The sequence below is a fragment of the Myotis nattereri genome (genome assembly GCF_964212035.1).
Source record: "Myotis nattereri genome assembly, chromosome: 9".
Lineage (NCBI taxonomy): Eukaryota > Metazoa > Chordata > Mammalia > Chiroptera > Vespertilionidae > Myotis > Myotis nattereri.
In genome coordinates this window covers 42,078,843-42,097,652 of record NC_138084.1, presented here as the reverse complement: position 1 = coordinate 42,097,652, position 18,810 = coordinate 42,078,843, and the positions used below count along the sequence as shown (strand labels likewise).

At 38.3% G+C, this 18,810-nt stretch overlaps 1 protein-coding gene across 6 annotated transcripts in view; it reads right to left on the bottom strand.

Annotated features, from left to right (window-relative positions):
• The window catches only part of NUP98 (nucleoporin 98 and 96 precursor), a 94,640-nt gene that overhangs the window by 36,652 nt on the left and 39,178 nt on the right, over positions 1-18,810 (bottom strand). For all 6 annotated transcript variants that reach the window (XM_081098661.1, XM_081098662.1, XM_081098663.1 and 3 more), the window contains 5 exons: positions 17,592-17,725; positions 12,125-12,312; positions 6,741-6,857; positions 5,006-5,301; positions 31-144 (listed from right to left, as the gene is read on the bottom strand). In XM_081098661.1, the coding sequence (XP_080954787.1) occupies positions 31-144; positions 5,006-5,301; positions 6,741-6,857; positions 12,125-12,312; positions 17,592-17,725 (849 nt within the window). The remainder of the gene's footprint in view (positions 1-30; positions 145-5,005; positions 5,302-6,740; positions 6,858-12,124; positions 12,313-17,591; positions 17,726-18,810) is intronic.

Sequence of the window (18,810 nt, the reverse complement as noted above, 5' to 3'; positions counted from 1 at the left end):
TATACTACTAACTCCTAAACTCATACTCACCTTTACGACCAATAGTGAAGTCAGAGACAATACATTCTCCTTTTTCATTGGTAATTTTAGCAAGGTCATCTATAGATGGAATAGTATAGTAACCAACCTTAGTGAGAACAATGCCTATGATAAAAGAAACAAAATATCGTATTAATTGTGACTGTCCTTTTCACCGACACCCATTAAAAACACTACACTATGAAAGGCATTCTTAAAATACATTCCAGGCAAAGTTTGCTTAATCTTTTTTTTTTAACCTGAAGATACCAAAACCCAGGGTGGAATGAAACTGCTTACATAGTAATTCGGTTGTATACATGAAACTAAAACTCCAAATCCAGTACTTTGAAAAATTTCTACATGAGAAAGTCCGAAAGTCAAATGGAAACTTAAAGATCTATATAATTAGCGGTGTTTTTTTATAAGTATTAACTAGGTAGATTTCTGAAGAATTCAAAGAAAATAGAGCACTGATGTGCTTTTTCTAATCACTCCTTGTTCCATTTATATGTAGAGGTCGGGCTAACCTGCTCTATGAGAGAAAACAATTTAAGTTCAATATCAGATTAAACTCCAGCCACAGCAATGCCCACTTGTATCATTAACTTGTGTCTCTACTGGCAAGGTTTAAAGGGTTGTTAATTCTGGAAATGAAATTTTAAATTGGGAAGTGGTGCCCAGCTGGTGTGGCTCAATAGTTTGAGCGTCAACCCATGCACCAAGAGGTCACCAGCTCAATTCTGGGTCAGGGCACATGGCCAGGTTGTGGGTTTCTATCTCTCTCTCTCCCTGTCTCCCTTCCTCTCTCTCTCAAATCAATAAAAAACAAAAACTTAAGTAAATAAATAGAGAGGTGGCAAACAAGGTCAATGAGAAAACTAAAAACAATAAAAAATCTAGGCTGGATATGTGGGGAAAAAAAAAAGGAGAATCATAATGAATTCATGTAGATATATACACACAAGTATATATACTTGGGATTCTTAATGTGAAAGTATAAAATTGTTTCCTTAGGGCACCAATTGACAAGAAGAGTTGGCTTACTTTAAAAAAAAAAGTAAACACACACACACTAGTGGCCCGGTGCACGAAATTCATGCATGGGGTGGGGTTGGGGTGTATCTCAGCCCGGCCTGCACCCTCTCCAATCTGGGACCCCTTGGGGGATGTGCAACTGCCGGTTTAGGTCCATAAACCAGCAGTCAGACATCCCTCTCGCAATCCGGGACTGCTGGCCCCTAACCGCTCACCTGCCTACCAGCCTGATTGCCCTTAACCACTCTGCCTGCCAGCCTGATCGCACCCAACTGCCCTCCCCGCTGGCCTCATGGCCCCCAAGTGCCCTCCTTGGCCGGTCTCCTGGTCTAATTAGCATATTACCCTTTTATTAGTGTGTGTGTGTGTGTGTGTGTGTGTGTGTGTATCTATTATTGATTTTAGAGAGGAAAGGAGAGTGATAAAAACGTCACTGATGAGAGAATCATGAATCGACTGCCTCCTTAACGCCCCACACTGGGGATCAAGCCTGCAACTCAGGCACATACATGTGCCCCAACAGGAAATTGAACCATGACCTCCTGATTCATAGGCTGATGCTCAACCACTGAGCCACGCTGGCTGAGCAGAGTTGGCTTACTCTTAAATGCTTTGAACATTATATAAGGCAGTAAGATCACTATATACAGAAAAATTTTACAGACATTTCAAGAATAACTGTAAAACCCAACTGTTCACTAACAGAAAATGGATTAACCAAATGTGGCATATTTACATACTGAAATGTTATTGAGCAAAAAGTGTTAATATGTGGGACATCATCCAGAACCACAGGAAGGCTGGCTGAGTGGAAGTTCTACAACTAGGAGGAAAGAGTAAAACATACCGAGACTCAGAGGAGGAACGGTGCTGAAGTAAAATACTAAGGTGCAGAGTGCATGCGGAGCGGGCTAGCGGCTGAGGGCGTGGTTGTTGTTTTCAATCGGGAGGGAGTCTCAGACTCTGAGCTCCAGCTCCAGGCGAGTCTCTAGGGACCCAGACTCATACGGGAGAAGAGGGACTGTCTGGCATCGCTCAGAACCCTAGGGCAGCTTTCTCTCCGTGGGGCTTGCAGCAATTATTGGGACACTGAGAAGCAGAGCCTCTGAGGGCAAGACTGAGAGCAGCCATAATTGCTAACCCCGCCCTGTTGATCCCGTGGGACCCGCCCCGCCCAAGCCCTGCAGGGAGACTTTTGCTGGATAGCCTCAGGCAAAGGCTAGATTAGCACCTCCCTAGAGATCCAGGAGCCAGAAAGCCCAGAGGTCAGAGTGGGACCATCCAGTTTGCAGCTCTGTGGAACCGTAAAAGACACACTCAGGGGGAAGACTCAGTGAGCACCAAAGACCCATTGAAGCAAGTCTAGCCCCAGAGGGGTGTCTCCAGCACAGAAGTTCTCCCACTGCAGACACAGCTGACTCTCACAGCCAATTGGCCTGGAGGTCAATTCCTCACAGTGATAACTACAACAATCAAGGCTTAATTACAACAAGACTGTGCACAAAGCCCACAAGGGGGTGCATCAAGAGTGTCTACCTCAGGTAATTGGGACACTTAGCACAGAAAGGAACTCTATCGACACAGCGAAGCATAAAAAATGCCGAGACAAAGAAACAGGACACAAACGAAAGAATTGGAGGAAAGCAAACTGCTGGATATAGAGTTCAAAACCACACTTTTAAGGTCTTTAAAGAACTGTCTAGAAGCCGCCGATAAACTTAATAAGGCCCTCGAAAAGACTGGTGAGACCGCCGATAAATGTAGTGAGATCCTCAAGAAATCTAATGAGACCCTCGATGTTGTGATAAAGGACCAACTAGAAATTAAGCATACACTGACTGAAATAAAGAACATTATACAGACTCCCAACAACAGACCAGAGGAGCGCAAGAATCAAGTCAAAGATTTGAAATACGAAGAAACAAAAAACACCCAACTGGGAAAGCAAAATGAAAAAAGAATCCGAAAATACGAAGATAGTGTAAGGAGCCTCTGGGACAGCTTCAAGCGTACCAACATCCGAATTATAGGGGTGCGAGAAGAAGAGAGAGAGCAAGATATTGAAAACCTATTTGAAGAAATAATGACAGAAAACTTCCCCTACCTGGTGAAAGAAATAGACTTACAAGTCCAGGAAGCGCAGAGAACCCCAAACAAAAGGAATCCAAAGAGGACCACACCAAGACACATCATAATTAAAATGCCAAGAGCAAAAGACAAAGAGAGAATCCTAAAAGCAGCAAGAGAAAGAAAATCAGTTACCTACAAGGGAGTACCCATACGACTGTCAGCTGATTTCTCAACAGAAACTTTGCGGGCCAGAAGGGAGTGGCAAGAAATATTCAAAGTGATGAATACCAAGAACCTACAACCAAGACTACTTTATCCAGCAAAACTATCATTCAGAAGTGAAGGCCAGATAAAGAGCTTCACAGATAAGAAAAAGCTAAAGGAGTTCATCACCACCAAACCAGTATTATATGAAATGCTGAAAGGTATCCTTTAAGAAGAGGAAGAAGAAGAAAAAGGTAAAGATACAAATTATGAAAAACAAATACACATCTATTAACAAGTGAATCTAAAAATCAAGGGAATAAATAATCTAATGAACAGTATGAACTGGCGATTGTAATAGAATCAGGGACATAGAAAGGGAATGGACTATTCTTGGGGGGGGTGTGGGGTGTGGGGTGAGGGAAGAGATTGGACAATAATCGTGCACCTATGGGTGAGGACAGTGGGTGGGGAGTGAGAGCGGAGGGTGGGGTGGGAACTGGGTGGAGGGGAGTTATGGTGGGAAAAAAGAGTAACTAATGTAATAATCTGAACAATAAAGATTTAATTAAAAAAAAAGAAGAGGAAGGAGAAGAAGAAAAAGAAGAGATAAAAAATATTAATAAAACGGCAACAAATATGTATCTATCAATAACTGAATCTAATAATCAAAATGAACAAAGAATCTAATGAACACAATAAACTGGTTAAAAAAATAGAAAAAAAAAGTGTTAATACGTAAGTCATGGATGCAATCTCATAAATTAAGAGTCAAAAAGAATATGTATATATGATCCCATTTACATGACATTCAAGAACAGGCAAAACTAATCTATGAGACAAAAATCAGACTGTGATTGATTTCTGGGGATTGTGACACAAGTACTAACTTGCCAGAGTACAGAAATGTTCTAACTCTCGACTGAGGTATTAGACATATGGATATATGTTCCAAAATTCACTGAAATGAACACAAGATCTTTGTACTTCACTATAATTTATACCTCTATTTTTTTAAAAAAGGAATGATATTTATCAAAGCCCAAATTGAGATGTAATATCAACACACACAGATGAGGCAAGCTCTAAGTATTCAATCAAGACATTCTAATCTTATAGTTTATATTAGTTGTTTCATCAATTAGTTGGAAAAAAGTTAATTAGTTCATTATGGAGGACCAAAGGAGGGAAGCAAGCAAAGAACTGAGGTGATGATTAACAACCGTAGCAACAGCTATCATTTGAATGCTTACACATGTTAGACATTATGGTCTATATACTTAACTCTAATTCTGATCTCAAACACCGTATATGATAAGAAATAATTATCACTATCATTTTAATTTAAAAAACTATTAAGTAAACTATGCAAATTTATAAAGCTAAGGAAAAGTATGAGGATAGTCTCCCTGGCTATAAAATTTTGGATCTTTAAACTATACCAGGATAATTAAAATGACATGAATTTAACTACTTCAAAGTTACAAAAGTATGTGAATATATAAATTGACGAAAGCATAAGTGGAAAGTTTTAAATGTTAACTTTTATAAAATGCAATAAAAAACATTTAAGAGTTTAGATAGATGACTTTCATTCTATTGAAAATCTGTGACAAACCACAAGAAATTTCAAATGACTGGTAAGACATTAGTCATGTACCAAAATGAACCTGACCTGCTGGATGCATATTGTAAGTACTATTTTCTATTTCTTCCCGGTCATCCTGCAGTGACTCCTCATGAAAAGAAGTCTCTTCACTGCTTCCTTCCAGCCCATTTCGCAAGGCAGCACGCATATTCAATGCAACAATGGTGTCATCCACACTGCTGCTGTTATTGTGTTTATTTCCAGCACTCTCTGGGGTTTGAGGAATGGGTTTTGCAATAGGATTAGCATAAAAACGTGACATAAGAGAATCATCATGTCCATCTTGCTGATGATTCTCATCGGGTTTGCTCAGGAAACTGAATCTGAAAAGGGAAAGTAAAAACAGTATCTTAACCCCTTGTAGTAGTAGTAACAATGATAACAGCTAACCCTTACTGAGCCTTTACTAGGTGTCTGACACTATTCTAGGTAATTCCACATATTAAAAATTCACTTAATACTTACTGTCATCTGGTAACACAGGTTACTATCATTCTCTCTAGTTTATAAAAAAGACAACTAAGATACAGAAAATAAAGTAACTTGCCCAAGGTCACAAACCTATAAATGCTACAGTTGGAATTTTAACCCAGGAAATCTGGCTGTAGATTTTGTGCTTTTAACAGACCTATTTTCATGAATAAATGGCTCTGAGCATCAATTTTTAGTTTAAAAAAACAAGGTGCTTTATTATATAGGGATCAAATAACCAGTGGTGAGTTTCAAATTTTAAAAAATAAAAAAGAATTTAATTTTTAAATATAATCATCAAGATATTAGAAAATATTTAGTAAAAAGAATTCAAACTAAAATTTTATCCAAAGAGAAAAAAACAGAAGATATATATAAATAAATTTTTCACTGAGTCATTCTGAAATAGTAATAGCAAATAATCTAAATGTACTCTAATAGAGAACTGATTAAATTATATAGTTATTAAAAAAGAAGGGGCAGATGTATTCATATTAATATAAAATGGCATTTATAATAAATTAAATAGAAGTAGAAAATCACAATATGTATCATTCATGTATAACCTCTATAATGTTTATCTGTAAGAATATACTTATAAACAGATTTCTAAACTGTAAGAATATACATCAAACTATTAAAGATTAGTGCATATACTTCCACTTCTTTCTTTATACATTTTATATATTTCTATGTTATTTTTCTTTTATTTGGTTACAATAACTATCGTTCCAGTACTTTTCATAAACAAAATATTCCTTATTTTAGGGGAGGTAAATATCAAATGTATGTTAACCCTGTTCAAAATGATATACATGGCTATCAAAATAATTTTGCAAGATTGAATCAGAAGAGCTCCAATTTTTAAGGTCTAAAGAATTAAAAAAGCAAAAACATGATTTAATTTTTTGGTGCTCATCTGCTATAATACTTATACACAACATTCGCCAAGCTTCATAAATTTTCATAGAATGAATAAATTTTAAGCTCAGAATCTTTTCAAAATGGGAATAGGGCCCTGGTTAGTTTGGGTCAGTGGACAGAGCATCCACCTACAGACTGAAGGGTCCCAGGTTCTGTTCCCAGCGAAGGGCGCATGCCCTGGTTGTGGGGTCGATCCCCAGTAGGGAGAATGCAGGAGGTAGCCGATCAATGATTCTATCTCATCATCGATGTTTCTGTCTTTCTCTCCCTCTCCCTTCCTCTCTGAAATTAATTTAAAAATATATTTAAAAAAAAAATGGGAATAGGGAGCTCTACCAGAAACAACCCAAACCAGAATTCAGTTTACCTGTCTCCATTTTCTGGATAATCAGATGGTGAAGCTAGATCTTCTGAATCATGATTAACAGGAGAGAAGAGATTGCTATTGTTAAGGTTTTTCAAAACCAACTTCTTAATGCTTTTCCTATAAAGAGAGACCAAAAGGTAAAAAAGGTAAAAACCTCAGGCACACAGTTCCCTCACAGACATTATCTTAAAAACAGGAGTTGAAAAAGGCACTCATATTCAATTCTTATATATTTAAAAACTAGAGGCCCAGTGAATGAAATTCATGCACTGGGAGGGAGGAGGGTGTCCCACAGCCCAGCCTGCATCCTCTCCAATCTGGGAACCCTCAGGGGACATCCCTCTCACAATCCGGGACTGCTGGCCCCCAACTGCCCTACCCTGTTGGCCTGATCAACCACAACCGCCCTCCCCTGCCAGCCATCTTTGAGGGCAGGGCAGTCAATTAGCATATCCCCTCCTTATTGGCTGTGGGTGCTGCCATCTTTGCGATGGCATGAGGGTCAATTAGCATATTCCCACTTGATTAGATAGGATGACCTAACAAGTTCATTAAACTCACCAATTCTTCCTATAAATACATGACCAAAACATAAGGTCCCAAATATATTCCACTCTGGTATCTGGAAGAATAAACCTGACCACATTCAAAATAAAGTGAAAATTCTCCTGGAAAATATTTTTCATGATTCTCTGAACCACTGAGAACTTTATCCAAACACTTAGCCAACTCATCACACTATGTATTATATTTCAATTATTTCTCTACATGTCTTCTCTCTTTTTAAACATTTTCCTTCTTTTCTTTTGGCAGTAAGGATGTATGACTATCTCTTCCCATAGAACTCAGCATGTTGCCCTAAAAAAGTAGGCAAATAGATACTTCTTGACTACATGAGAAAGATTTTAAAAATAAGATGACAAGAGTCAGGCCAGTGTGGCTCAGTGGTTGAGCACTGACCCACGCACTAAGAGGTCCCTGGTTTGATTCCCAGGTAGGTCACATGCCCAGGTTGTGGGCTCGATTCCTGGTGGGGGCTGTGCAGGAGGTACACAATCCATGTTTCTCTCATCAATGCCCCCCCCCCCTCTCTCTCTAAAAAAAGAAAAAAAAAAAATGATGCCGGGCTGGCGTGGCTCCGTGGTTGAACATTGACCTGTGAACCAGGAAGTCACCGTTTGATTCCTGCCAGGACACATACCTGGGTTGCGGGCTCGATCCCTAGTAGGGGGATGCAGGAGGCAGCCAATCCATAATTCTCTCTCATCATTGGTGTTTCCATCTCTTTTTCCCTCTCCCACCCTCTCTAAAATCAATAAAAAAATATATATTTTTTTAAATATATTTTTTTATTGATTTTTTACAGAGAGGAAGGGAGAGAGACAGAGAGTTAGAAACATCGATGAGAGAGAAACATCGATCAGCTGCCTCCCGCACATCTCCCACTGGGGATATGCCCGCAACCCAGGTACATGCCCTTGACTGGAATCGAACCTGGGACCTTTCAGTCCGCAGGCCGGCGCTCTATCCACTGAGCCAAACCGGTTTCGGCATAAAAAAATATTTTTAAAAAAATGACAAAAAACCCTGATATCTAAAGATGCAAATGGCCCTAGCCAATTTGGCCTGTGGACCGAAGGGTCCCGGGTTCAATTCCGGTCAATACCTTGGTTGCAGAATCCCCCCCAGCCTGGGCCCTGGTAAGGGCGCATGTAGAAGGCAACCAATCGATGCGTTTCATTCTTTCACATCAATACTTCTCTCTATTTTTACCTCTCTCCCCCACTCTCTCTAAGAAATCAAAGGAAAAATATCCTCATGTGAGGATTGAAAAAAAAAAAAAAAAAGGATTCAAAGATGCAAATGATCACAAATACCTAAAAAGTTCAGGTTTGTATATAGCAGGTTTACTTAAGGACAAGAACCTCCACAGTATACAAGCTTCAAATAGAAAAACCAATAGAAGAGATCTTAACACTCACTTAAACTCACGGGATTAACTAATGTGCTTCATTCCTTTAAAAAAAACACACACCAAAAAAACACTAAACAACTATAGGTAGCAGACCACTCGTATATGACAGCCAACAAGTTATAAAAAAATTACTGAACCAGCCAACTTGGGGGACAGTGGCACAGGGAGGTGTCTGGTACTTAGGGTTGCTTTTCTGCTGGGGACTTTTCTGATTCCAAGGGGAAGGCTAAGAGGCTGACAGGACATTTTAAAGTCTTGTGGGATTACGGAGACAGAAACTGGAGTCCAGAGCTACCAAAAGTGTGGAAGTACCAGAGTCCTGGGCTCCAACCCCAGCAGGTCCAGGGGTCCCCAAATGTGTGGACGGAGTCGGCGAAGAAGGAATGACACGGAGACAGCGTTCAGTTGATCAGCAGCCTAGCCAGGATCTCTAGCCAGGATCTCCAGCCAAGTTCTGGTCTGGATCTCCAGCGAAGTTCTGGTTCGGTTCTCTCACTAGGTTCTCCAGCCAGGTTCTCCAGGGTCTCCAGCCAGGTTCTGTAACCATGTTCCCTTGCTAGGTTCTCCAGCCAGGTTCTGTCCAGGTTCTCCAGCCAGGTTCTGTAACCATGTTCCCTTGCTAGGTTCTCCAGCCAGGTTCTGTCCAGGTTCTCCAGCCAGGTTCAGTCACCAGGTTCTAGTCAGGTTCTCTTGCCATGTTCTATCCAGGTTCTGTAGCCAGGTTCTGTCTCTAGGTTCTTCAGCCAGGTTCTCTCGCTAGGTTCTGTGGCCAGTTTCTGTCCAGGATCTTTTGCCATGTTCTCTCCAGCGAAGTTCTTCTGTCTCTAGGTTCTGTGTAGGTTCTGTCTTCCAAGTTCTGTCTTGTTACATCTGTATTTATACCAGTTGATTCCAATCCTATCAATCTCTATTCCAAAGGTTAGGGCGTTTCTTATCTCCATTCCAGGGAGTAAAGATTATGTAGCTTAAGCATGACTGTTCGTAGTTAAAATGATTAATTACCCGCCTGGCACTTAGTTAAGAGGTTTTATTCCCTCCCTAACTTCAGGGGAAAATCCCTACTTGGGGATTGAACCTTTCTCGGAGAGGTGACCTTGGTTAAAACACAGCGCCAAGAAGGTGAGCAAACATATTAAGAACAGTATGCCATATATGCCAGGTCCCTTGAAATAGCAAGGATGGACTGGCTCCCGGCACCAGAGAATGCCACTCATTTTGTGTTGGGACTTGGAAAGTATCTACCTCTATAGTTAAAAGAAAACTAAAAGAGCCCGGGCCAGGGAGCTCAGTTTGTTAAAGTGCCATCCTGTTATGCCAGGGCTGCTGGTGAAGACACATACAAGGGTCAACCAATGAATGTATAAATAAGTGGAACAACAAATCAATGTCTCTCTGAAAGCAATTCTTAAAAAACTAAAAGTAAATAGCACATGAGTCTGGTCACAAGTTCAACTGACTCATTTCAATAAGCAACTTTCATTAAAAAAAAATCTTTTCTGAAGGTCAATATTATCATACTTGAACTCCAATTATTGCCACACAGTTTTAAAAATACAAGTGACATAAAATAAAATTTTTAGAAGATTATTAAATCTGGCCTGTGTGGCTCAGGTGATTAGAGCACTGGCCCACGCAAAGGAGTCATGGGTTTGATTCCAGGTCAAGGGCACACATCGGAGCTGCAGGTTCAATCCCTGCCCACGTTGGGGTGCGTGGGAAGGCAAACCATCAATGTCTCCCTCTCACATCAATGTTTTTCTCTTTCTCTCCATTCCATTCTCTCTAAACATCAATGGAAAAAATATCCTCAGGTGAGGATTAACAAAAAAGACACACAACAAGCCCTGGCTGGTGTGGCTCAGTTGATTGAATCCTACAGAAAGTAAGTTATCAAACATTATCAGGGTCCTTGGAAAAGAATAGAAGACAACCTGAAAGGGCACCTGCTTGCCAAAGATGGGGCAATTTGATCATTAAAAAACAGTAACTGCCATGGACTGGAACATAGTCACAGAGGAGGAAAGAGAAGAGGGATTGATAAAATGTTTCACGTGAAAAACATACAACTAGAAGACAAAGAACATAAAACACTGTCAGGCAAAAGTGAAGAGGACTGGCATCAGAAATATCAAGTCAGACAGGTACAGAGAACAGACATAAGAAGTCAAAGAACAGGAGTGTGTAGCAAACCTCAAAGAAACTGGTAAAAGTACCCTGAGAGATGGTTGGACTGGTGAATCCAAGCTCTTTTCAACAACTTTGTGTCAAAACATCTTAGCAGTGCTGGGGACATAAACGTGAATAATACGCAGTCTCTGCCTTTAAAATAAACTAATGCTATTCTAAGAAATGTATAAAAATTGAATTTTCCATCTTTTCGGAAGCAGCAGCCCACCTTATTTTTAAGGAAAGAAAAGAATGGTAATTTTTAAACTTATCATTCATAGACAAAGAACTGCAAGAGATGAATTCCCACTTTTGCTCCACAGCAAAAAAAAGAACAACCCCTTTTCTTTCTGATTAGAAAAGTACTTGCTGCTTTAAAAGCCTTTGTCTGTGTCTAACTATAATCTCAAAAATAAACAACCCAGAAATAAAATGCCCTGAAGTTACAGTTTCATATGTTAACTATTAAGAGTTTAGTATGTATTTTTCTTTAGGGTTTTTCCATGCATACATCAATCTCTAGGGCATACTTGCTCTAATATATAATTTAAATGTAATTTTCTATGTTTACCAACAACTCTTCTATATACTTTCCTGTATGTTTTTCTGTGTGATTATTTTACTATTGGTTCAATAGCTCTATGTGTGGGAATCAAAATTATATATATTCTTAATCAGTTTGGCTAATTTGTATTGTAAGAAAAAAGTGTCTTCTGCTTAAAATAAAATTATGTAAGCACTAACATCTAAAAAATAAAACAAAAAAACACGTGTATATAAAACTAAGAGCATATTAATTAAAATATTTTACTTATTTTTTTTTAAATATATTTTATTGATTTTTTACAGAGAGGAAGGGAGAGGGATAGAGAGTCAGAAACATCGATGAGAGGGAAGCATCAATCAGCCACCTCCTGCACACCCCCCACTGGGGACATGCGCGCAACCAAGGCACACGCCCCCGACCGGAACCGAACCTGGTACTCCCCAGTCCCCAGGCCGACACTCTATCCAGTGAGCCAAACCGGCCAGGGCAATTAAAATATTTTAATGTTAACTATGCTATCATTGAAAAGTGGTGAGGCCATTTTTATTCTCTAATGTCCTATAATTTTCAAATAAAAAATAACTGTATAATAATCCAATTAATAAATAATAAGAACTGTTTCACATACAACTGTAAACCCCTTTTTGTCCCACGCTATATTTTACACTTAATTTATGTTAACAAAAATAAACTCACTTGGGCATGAATGCTCCATTGGCTAAGGATGGTTCATCATCATCCAGTCCATCAAAGAGCTGTGACTTGGCTGTGCCTGTTGTTTGTAAAGCCTTTGGTCGGACTCTGGTGGCAGGGCGAGGTGTCAGTTTATAATGAGTGGGTGTAGTGAGCGCCTTCTGGGCAGCTGGATTTGTTGGTTTCAATCTCTGAAAAACAAAAGCATCAAGAAAAGAAAGTTCTAGATTAACATGTTACACATCCAGCCTGTTTTGTCTTCCAGATGGAAAGTATAGTGTCAGTCACCAGTGACTGACTGGGCGCTTAACATGTTAACTCAAATATATGATTTTGGCCTTAAAAATCAGATCAGAATGGAAATCTTATCTCTACCATTAACGTGCTAGATACCTCTTGAAGTCTTGGCTTCCAGAAAACAAGAATTCCAGGTAAGTCTTATGTACTCCAAGATACACAAGAACCAATGCTCAAAACATAGCTATAGTATGATTTAACAAGGAAAACTATCCACTTGCAAATGGTCTTTTACATGGGTACCATAATGTCACTTTACAAAACCACTTACACAAATAGTTTGTACTTTCATAACTGAAGCTTGTCTTCATTATGCCCTTTCCCTTGACTAAAATTTTGTTGGATCTAAATGTAAGCTGGAATGATATAGCCCATGTTGGCTACTTTAGTGGTAGCTATCCTAAATCAACCTAAATTAAATTTCAATAGTTCCTCACCCAAGGATATGTTTTTTTTTATTGATTTGAGACAGACATCAATTGGTTGCCTCTCATATTCCCCAACCACTGGAAATTGAACCCACAATCTGGGTATGTGCCCTAACCAGAAATCAAACCTGACACCTTTTGGTGTACGAATGACACTCCAACCAACTGAGCCACACCGGCCAGGACCAGCAGTTTAGTCCAAAACAAAGATGGTAATATTTAATATATTTATCTTAAGAAAATGTATTTTTAAAAAAAGAATTTTTAAATAAAACTAAAAATCGTATGCTTTAAGGAAACAGACACAGCTATGAATTAATGTTCAACTTCTATGCAATCCAAATCACTCTTAAAAAACAGACAGATACAGTGGGGCCTTGACTTACGAGTTTAATTCGTTCCGAGACCAAGCTCGTTAAGGAGCTCGTTAATTCAAATTACTCTATCAACTCAATGCAAAAAATCAGCCGTTGGTATCTCAAAAAACTTGTTAGTTGGGACACTCGTAAGTCAAGACCCCACTGTATTAGCTTGCATTTATCCATCATTTAGCAAACATTGATAATACCATGAATCAAACATTAAGTACTGGGAATAAAAATAAAATTACTTTCCCTGATTTTTGAGGAAATTACAAGTTAGTGGAGGAGACACACAACTAAATTTAAGTCTCCACAGTTGATTTTGATGGCACCTTTATTATGTTTCTATAGTATCTTCAGGATGTTATATGTTTGTTTTCTTTAACAGTGTACACTGGATACAGTATACACCAACTGAAATAATGGAAGCATATAAAACACGTCACAATTTCTGTTTCTCTTCACAATGTAGACTGTTACACTTCAGTAACACTGTACCTTCCCAGATCATTGTGATCTTTTACAATTCTGTGCCTTTTCTTGGAATGTCTTGACCTAGATCTACCAACTTCTACACACATACAGAGTTAAATGTTACCTCTTCTGAAAAGCATTACAAAATTCACTCAAAAATCTATGCTCTGTTATATTTTAATTTCTATTAAGATAAAAAGTAACTTAACATAGAAGTCACCACTTTAACGCAAACCATTAGGTGGTTTTACATTTATAAGGTGTACAATAATTACTGCTCCCTAACTCCAGAACATTTCCCTCACTTCACAAAGAAACTCTGTACCTCCCAATTCTTCTCCTTATCCCACAGCAAACATGAATTTACTTTCTGTCTCTATAGATTTGCCTATTCTAGACATTTTACATAAATGGAATCATTAGGCCTTGTGTGTTGCATTGCATCTTTCAACTAGTATGTTTTCAAGGTTCATCCATATTATAGTACGTACAGTATCAGTACTTTATTTCTTTTTATGACTGAATGATATTCCACTGGATAGTTATACAACATTTTGTTTTTCCATTCATCAGCTGATAGGATTCTCTATTATTACATACACTGAGTGGCCAGATTATTATGACCACCTGACATTTGTAGGCAAATTAGCTATAATTTCACGCTGAAGTTGCTAGAAGGCCAGACCATTATAAATAGGAGGGCAGGCTGTTTACCACAAACAGTAGAAGTGATTTTTTTTCTGAGGATATGGGTAAACAACACGATTTAACAGAAATATATAGTATACACCAACTGAAATAATGAAAACATAATAATCTGGTCACTTTGAACGTGGGATATATATACACTGAGTGGCCAGATTATTATGACCATCTGACGTTTGTAGGCAAATTAGCCATACACTGCATCGTATGGGGTATGGAAGCCGAAGGCCTGTTCGAACACCTTTGCTTTCTGCAGTTACCAAGATAAAACGTCTCCAATTCGCACAGGAACACAAGGATTGGACAGTCGAGCACTGGAAAAAAGTCATGTGGTCCGATGAATCACGTTTCCAGTTGCATCACACAGATGGCAGAGTGAGAATTTGGCGGAAACAGCATGAAAGCATGCACCCCACATGCATGAGTACAACCCATCAAGCTGGTGGGGGGGAGTGTTATGGTTTGGGGCATTTATACCTGGCATGATTTGGGCCCTTTAATTCGTGTGGAACAATGTCTGAATAGCACAACATACCTAAGTATCGTTGCTGATCAAGTTCATCCTAACATGTTGATGGCGTAGCCCAATGGAGATGGCTTCTTCCAACAAGACAATGCGCCATGCCACGGTGCTCGTATTGTGGAGTGGTCTCAAGAACATGAGGGAGACTTTACCTTGCTTAGGTGGCCCCCACAATCACCAGATCTCAATCCAATTGAGCATTTGTGGGACGAAGTTAAAAGAGCCATCAGGTAGCTGGTTCCACAACCATCAGATCTCACAGAACTGGACAGTGTTATTCATCAGGCATGGTGTCAGATTCCTCGCAACACCTTTCAACATCTCGTGGAGTCAATGCCAAGAAGAATCGCCGCAGTACTGAGGGCAAAAGGTGGCCCAACGAAGTACTGATAGGGTGGTCATAATAATCTGCCCACTCACATATATATCCCATGTTCAAAAGCTGTTAAATCGCATTGTTTACCCATATCTTCAGAAAAAAAATCACTTCTACTGTCGTGGTAAACAACCTGCTTCCCTATTTATAATGGTCAGGTCCTCTAGCAACTTCAGCGTGAAATGATAGCTAATTTGCCTACAAACATTAGGTGGTCATAATAATCTGGCCACTCAGTGTATACTACTATACTGAACTATAGTAAATTTAAACACAGGTCTGATCCTCCTGTAACAAGTTCTCAGATAACAAGTTCTGAGAGAATAAGTTCTTGTTTATTTCATTTTGTATCCTCAAAATGAAAGGGACTACCAGCATATATATAGACATCTAAATTATGCCTGCATGAATATCATGTAATTTTCATCTAATCATAACTAACATTTACACAGCACCTTAATAAGCACTTCAAATTCATATTTTGTTTCTCATTATATTTAGTTTCAGAGCTAATTTAAGAACAAGCACAAGCTGAAGGATGAATGACTAAATAATTGCTATATACTGAACAACTTACTATAAACCACGTTTGCATTATTTTATTAAATTCTCAACACTGAACAGTATTACTATTCCCATTTTATAGATGAGAAAACAGATTCAGGGAGGCAAAAAGACATATCCAATGTTTCACACACTCTAAGTAGTAAACAGACCAAAGACTATGCACCCTATGTTCACTGCAGTGCTATTTACAATAGCCAAGATTTGGAAGCAGCCCAAGTGCCCATCAGTAGATGAGTGGATAAAAACGCTGTGGCACATTTATACAATATTACTTAGCCGTAAAATAAGAAAAAACCTTACACCTTTTGTGACAGCATGGATGAAACTGGAGAGTATTATGCTAAATAAAATAAGCCAGTCAGAGAAAGAAAAATACCATATGATCTTACGTATGTGGAATCTAATGAACAAAACAAACAAATAAAATAGAAACAGACTCATAGATACAGAAAACAGACTGACAGCTGTGAGAGGGGAAGGGGTTGAGGGGCTGAGTGAACAAGGTAAAGCGATTAAGTAAGAAACAATAACAACAACTCATCAACACAGGCAATGGTACTGTGATTGCCAGAGGATAAGGGGAGTGGGGTGAGGTAGAAGAGGGAAAGGGAGTATAGTGGTGATGGAGGGAGATTTGACTTTGGGTGGTGAACACACAATACAATAAACCAGTGGTTCTCAACCTCCCTAATGCCGCGACCCCTTAATACAGTTCCTCATGTTGTGGTGACCCCCAACCATAAAATTATTTTCGCTGCTACTTCATAACTGTAATTTTGCTACTGTTATGAATCATAATGTAAATATCTGATATGCAGGATGTATTTTAATTGTTACAAATTGAACATAATTAAAGCATAGTGATTAATCACAAAAACAATATGTTATTATATATGTGTTTTCCGATGGCCTTAGGCTACCCCTGTGAAAGGGTCATTTGACCCCCAAAGGGGTTGCGACTCACAGGTTGAGAACCGCTGAAATAAACTGATTCTGTATTGTAGAACTGCACACCCAAAACCTATATAAATTTTATTAAACAATTATGACCCCAATAAATTCAATAAAAAACACCAATAAAAAAACAGACCCATTTTATAGATGAGAAATAATTTTGTTTTTTTTAATCCTCACTTGAGGATGTTTTTTCCGTTGATTTCTAGAGAGTGGGAGAAGAAAGAGAAGGGAAGAGTGGGGGAACGGGAGGGAGGGAGAGAGACAGAGACACATTGATTGGTTGCCTCCAGCACGACTTTGACCAGGAATCACACCCACGACCCTTCGGTTCTAACCACTGAGAAACCCGTCCAGTGCAAAAGACTATGCTTTTAATCACACACCAGTGAGCAAAATATAACGTCTTTGCCACCAGAGCACAAAAGATTAAGACAAAGCTATGTAGAAATCGGGAGAAAAGACTTTGGTTTGCCACTATGAGCATTATGATTTTAGAAAAATTAACCTCTGGGAGCCGAGCCTTAGTTTGCTCAACTATAAAATATTTGCCTTACTTCAGGGCTGTTAAAACATCACAACCCTTACTTCCATTCCAGCGCTCATTTTACTGTCTTGCAGCAAAAATAATTTATCCCTTGGCCTAGTAAAAAGTGTAAATAAATGTGCCTTAAAAATTAATTACATCTAACTTTGCACAGGCTTTATACATAAGAAATGACATTCTGCATATTTAGTTTATCCTTTCGGAGAATAAATTCTACAGAAACACCCTTAAATTTACCTCTTCTTTCTTCTTAGGGTCTGACATGGGATTCCTGAAGAGAGGAGAGTCTCCAAAAGGTGAGTATGTTAGACTGTTGATGTGCTGTTGGAGAACAGCCTGCTGGGCAGCAGAGGCATTTGGATCTGTCAACGCTTTTTACAAAAGAAAAGAAAAAGCAAGATGTCAGTCCAAAGATCCAGGGCATTTTTAGTGAGAACTCAAAACTCTTCTTTAAGAGTTGGTCTTCAAAATGTTCAGACTCACTCAATGATATTATTGGTGGTGAGCAGAGGAGCAAACTGTGAAGAAACCAACCATCAAATAAACGAATGGGTCAAAATATAAAGAGGCATTTTATAAAAAACAACATATAAAAAACTTTTCATAGGTGCTCACTGCTACTAATAATCAAAGAAATGTAACTTAGAACAACCTTGAAATATTTTTATACCTACCTCATTATCTATCAGTGGCACAGTTATATAAAAAGTTAGCCTTTGACATTAAAAATGTTACAAATTGGTTTAGTCTGTCTAAAAGAAACAGTATGACAGTATATATAGCAAGTACTATTTTTACATTTTCCATCCTAATAATTTAAAACATGGAAATTTAACACAAGGATTTAATTAACCAAGAAACAAAATAAAGGAAAATGCAAATGTTCACTGAACATTATGTAATAGCCAAGACTTGGAAACAATCTATGTCCAACATTAAGTTAATACTTATAAAATAAGTATCTTTGATTTAATTTAATAAGTAAAAATTCCAGAATTAAAAATATTATGTATACTAAGAATATAGAAGGAGGAGGTAGCAAACAAAAAATAAAATGGCTATTAAGGTGTCCTTACAGGTTTATTATTTACATTTAATATTCATATTACTTGAAGTAAAAATTGAAAGGAAAAAAGATCACCCAATTAATCTAATTTTCTTTCAAAGTGTAAGAACAAACATGTCATCACTCACAGAAAATTTAGGGAACAGACAAGGAACAATGATCTACAATTGAAAACAGTAAAAAAAAAAAATACAAAAAGTCCCATACTGTCTGCATTGTACCTTGATTGATGAAGAAATCGCTTTGCAACATAAATATTTCCAAAAAGACTGATAAAAAAGTATAAATATTTTTCTCCTTTATAAGTGTTAAAAATAAGGCCAAAGTTAAAATGTAATAAGACAATACACATTAAAGAAGTGTCATAAACAAAACATGCTGAAATTTTTA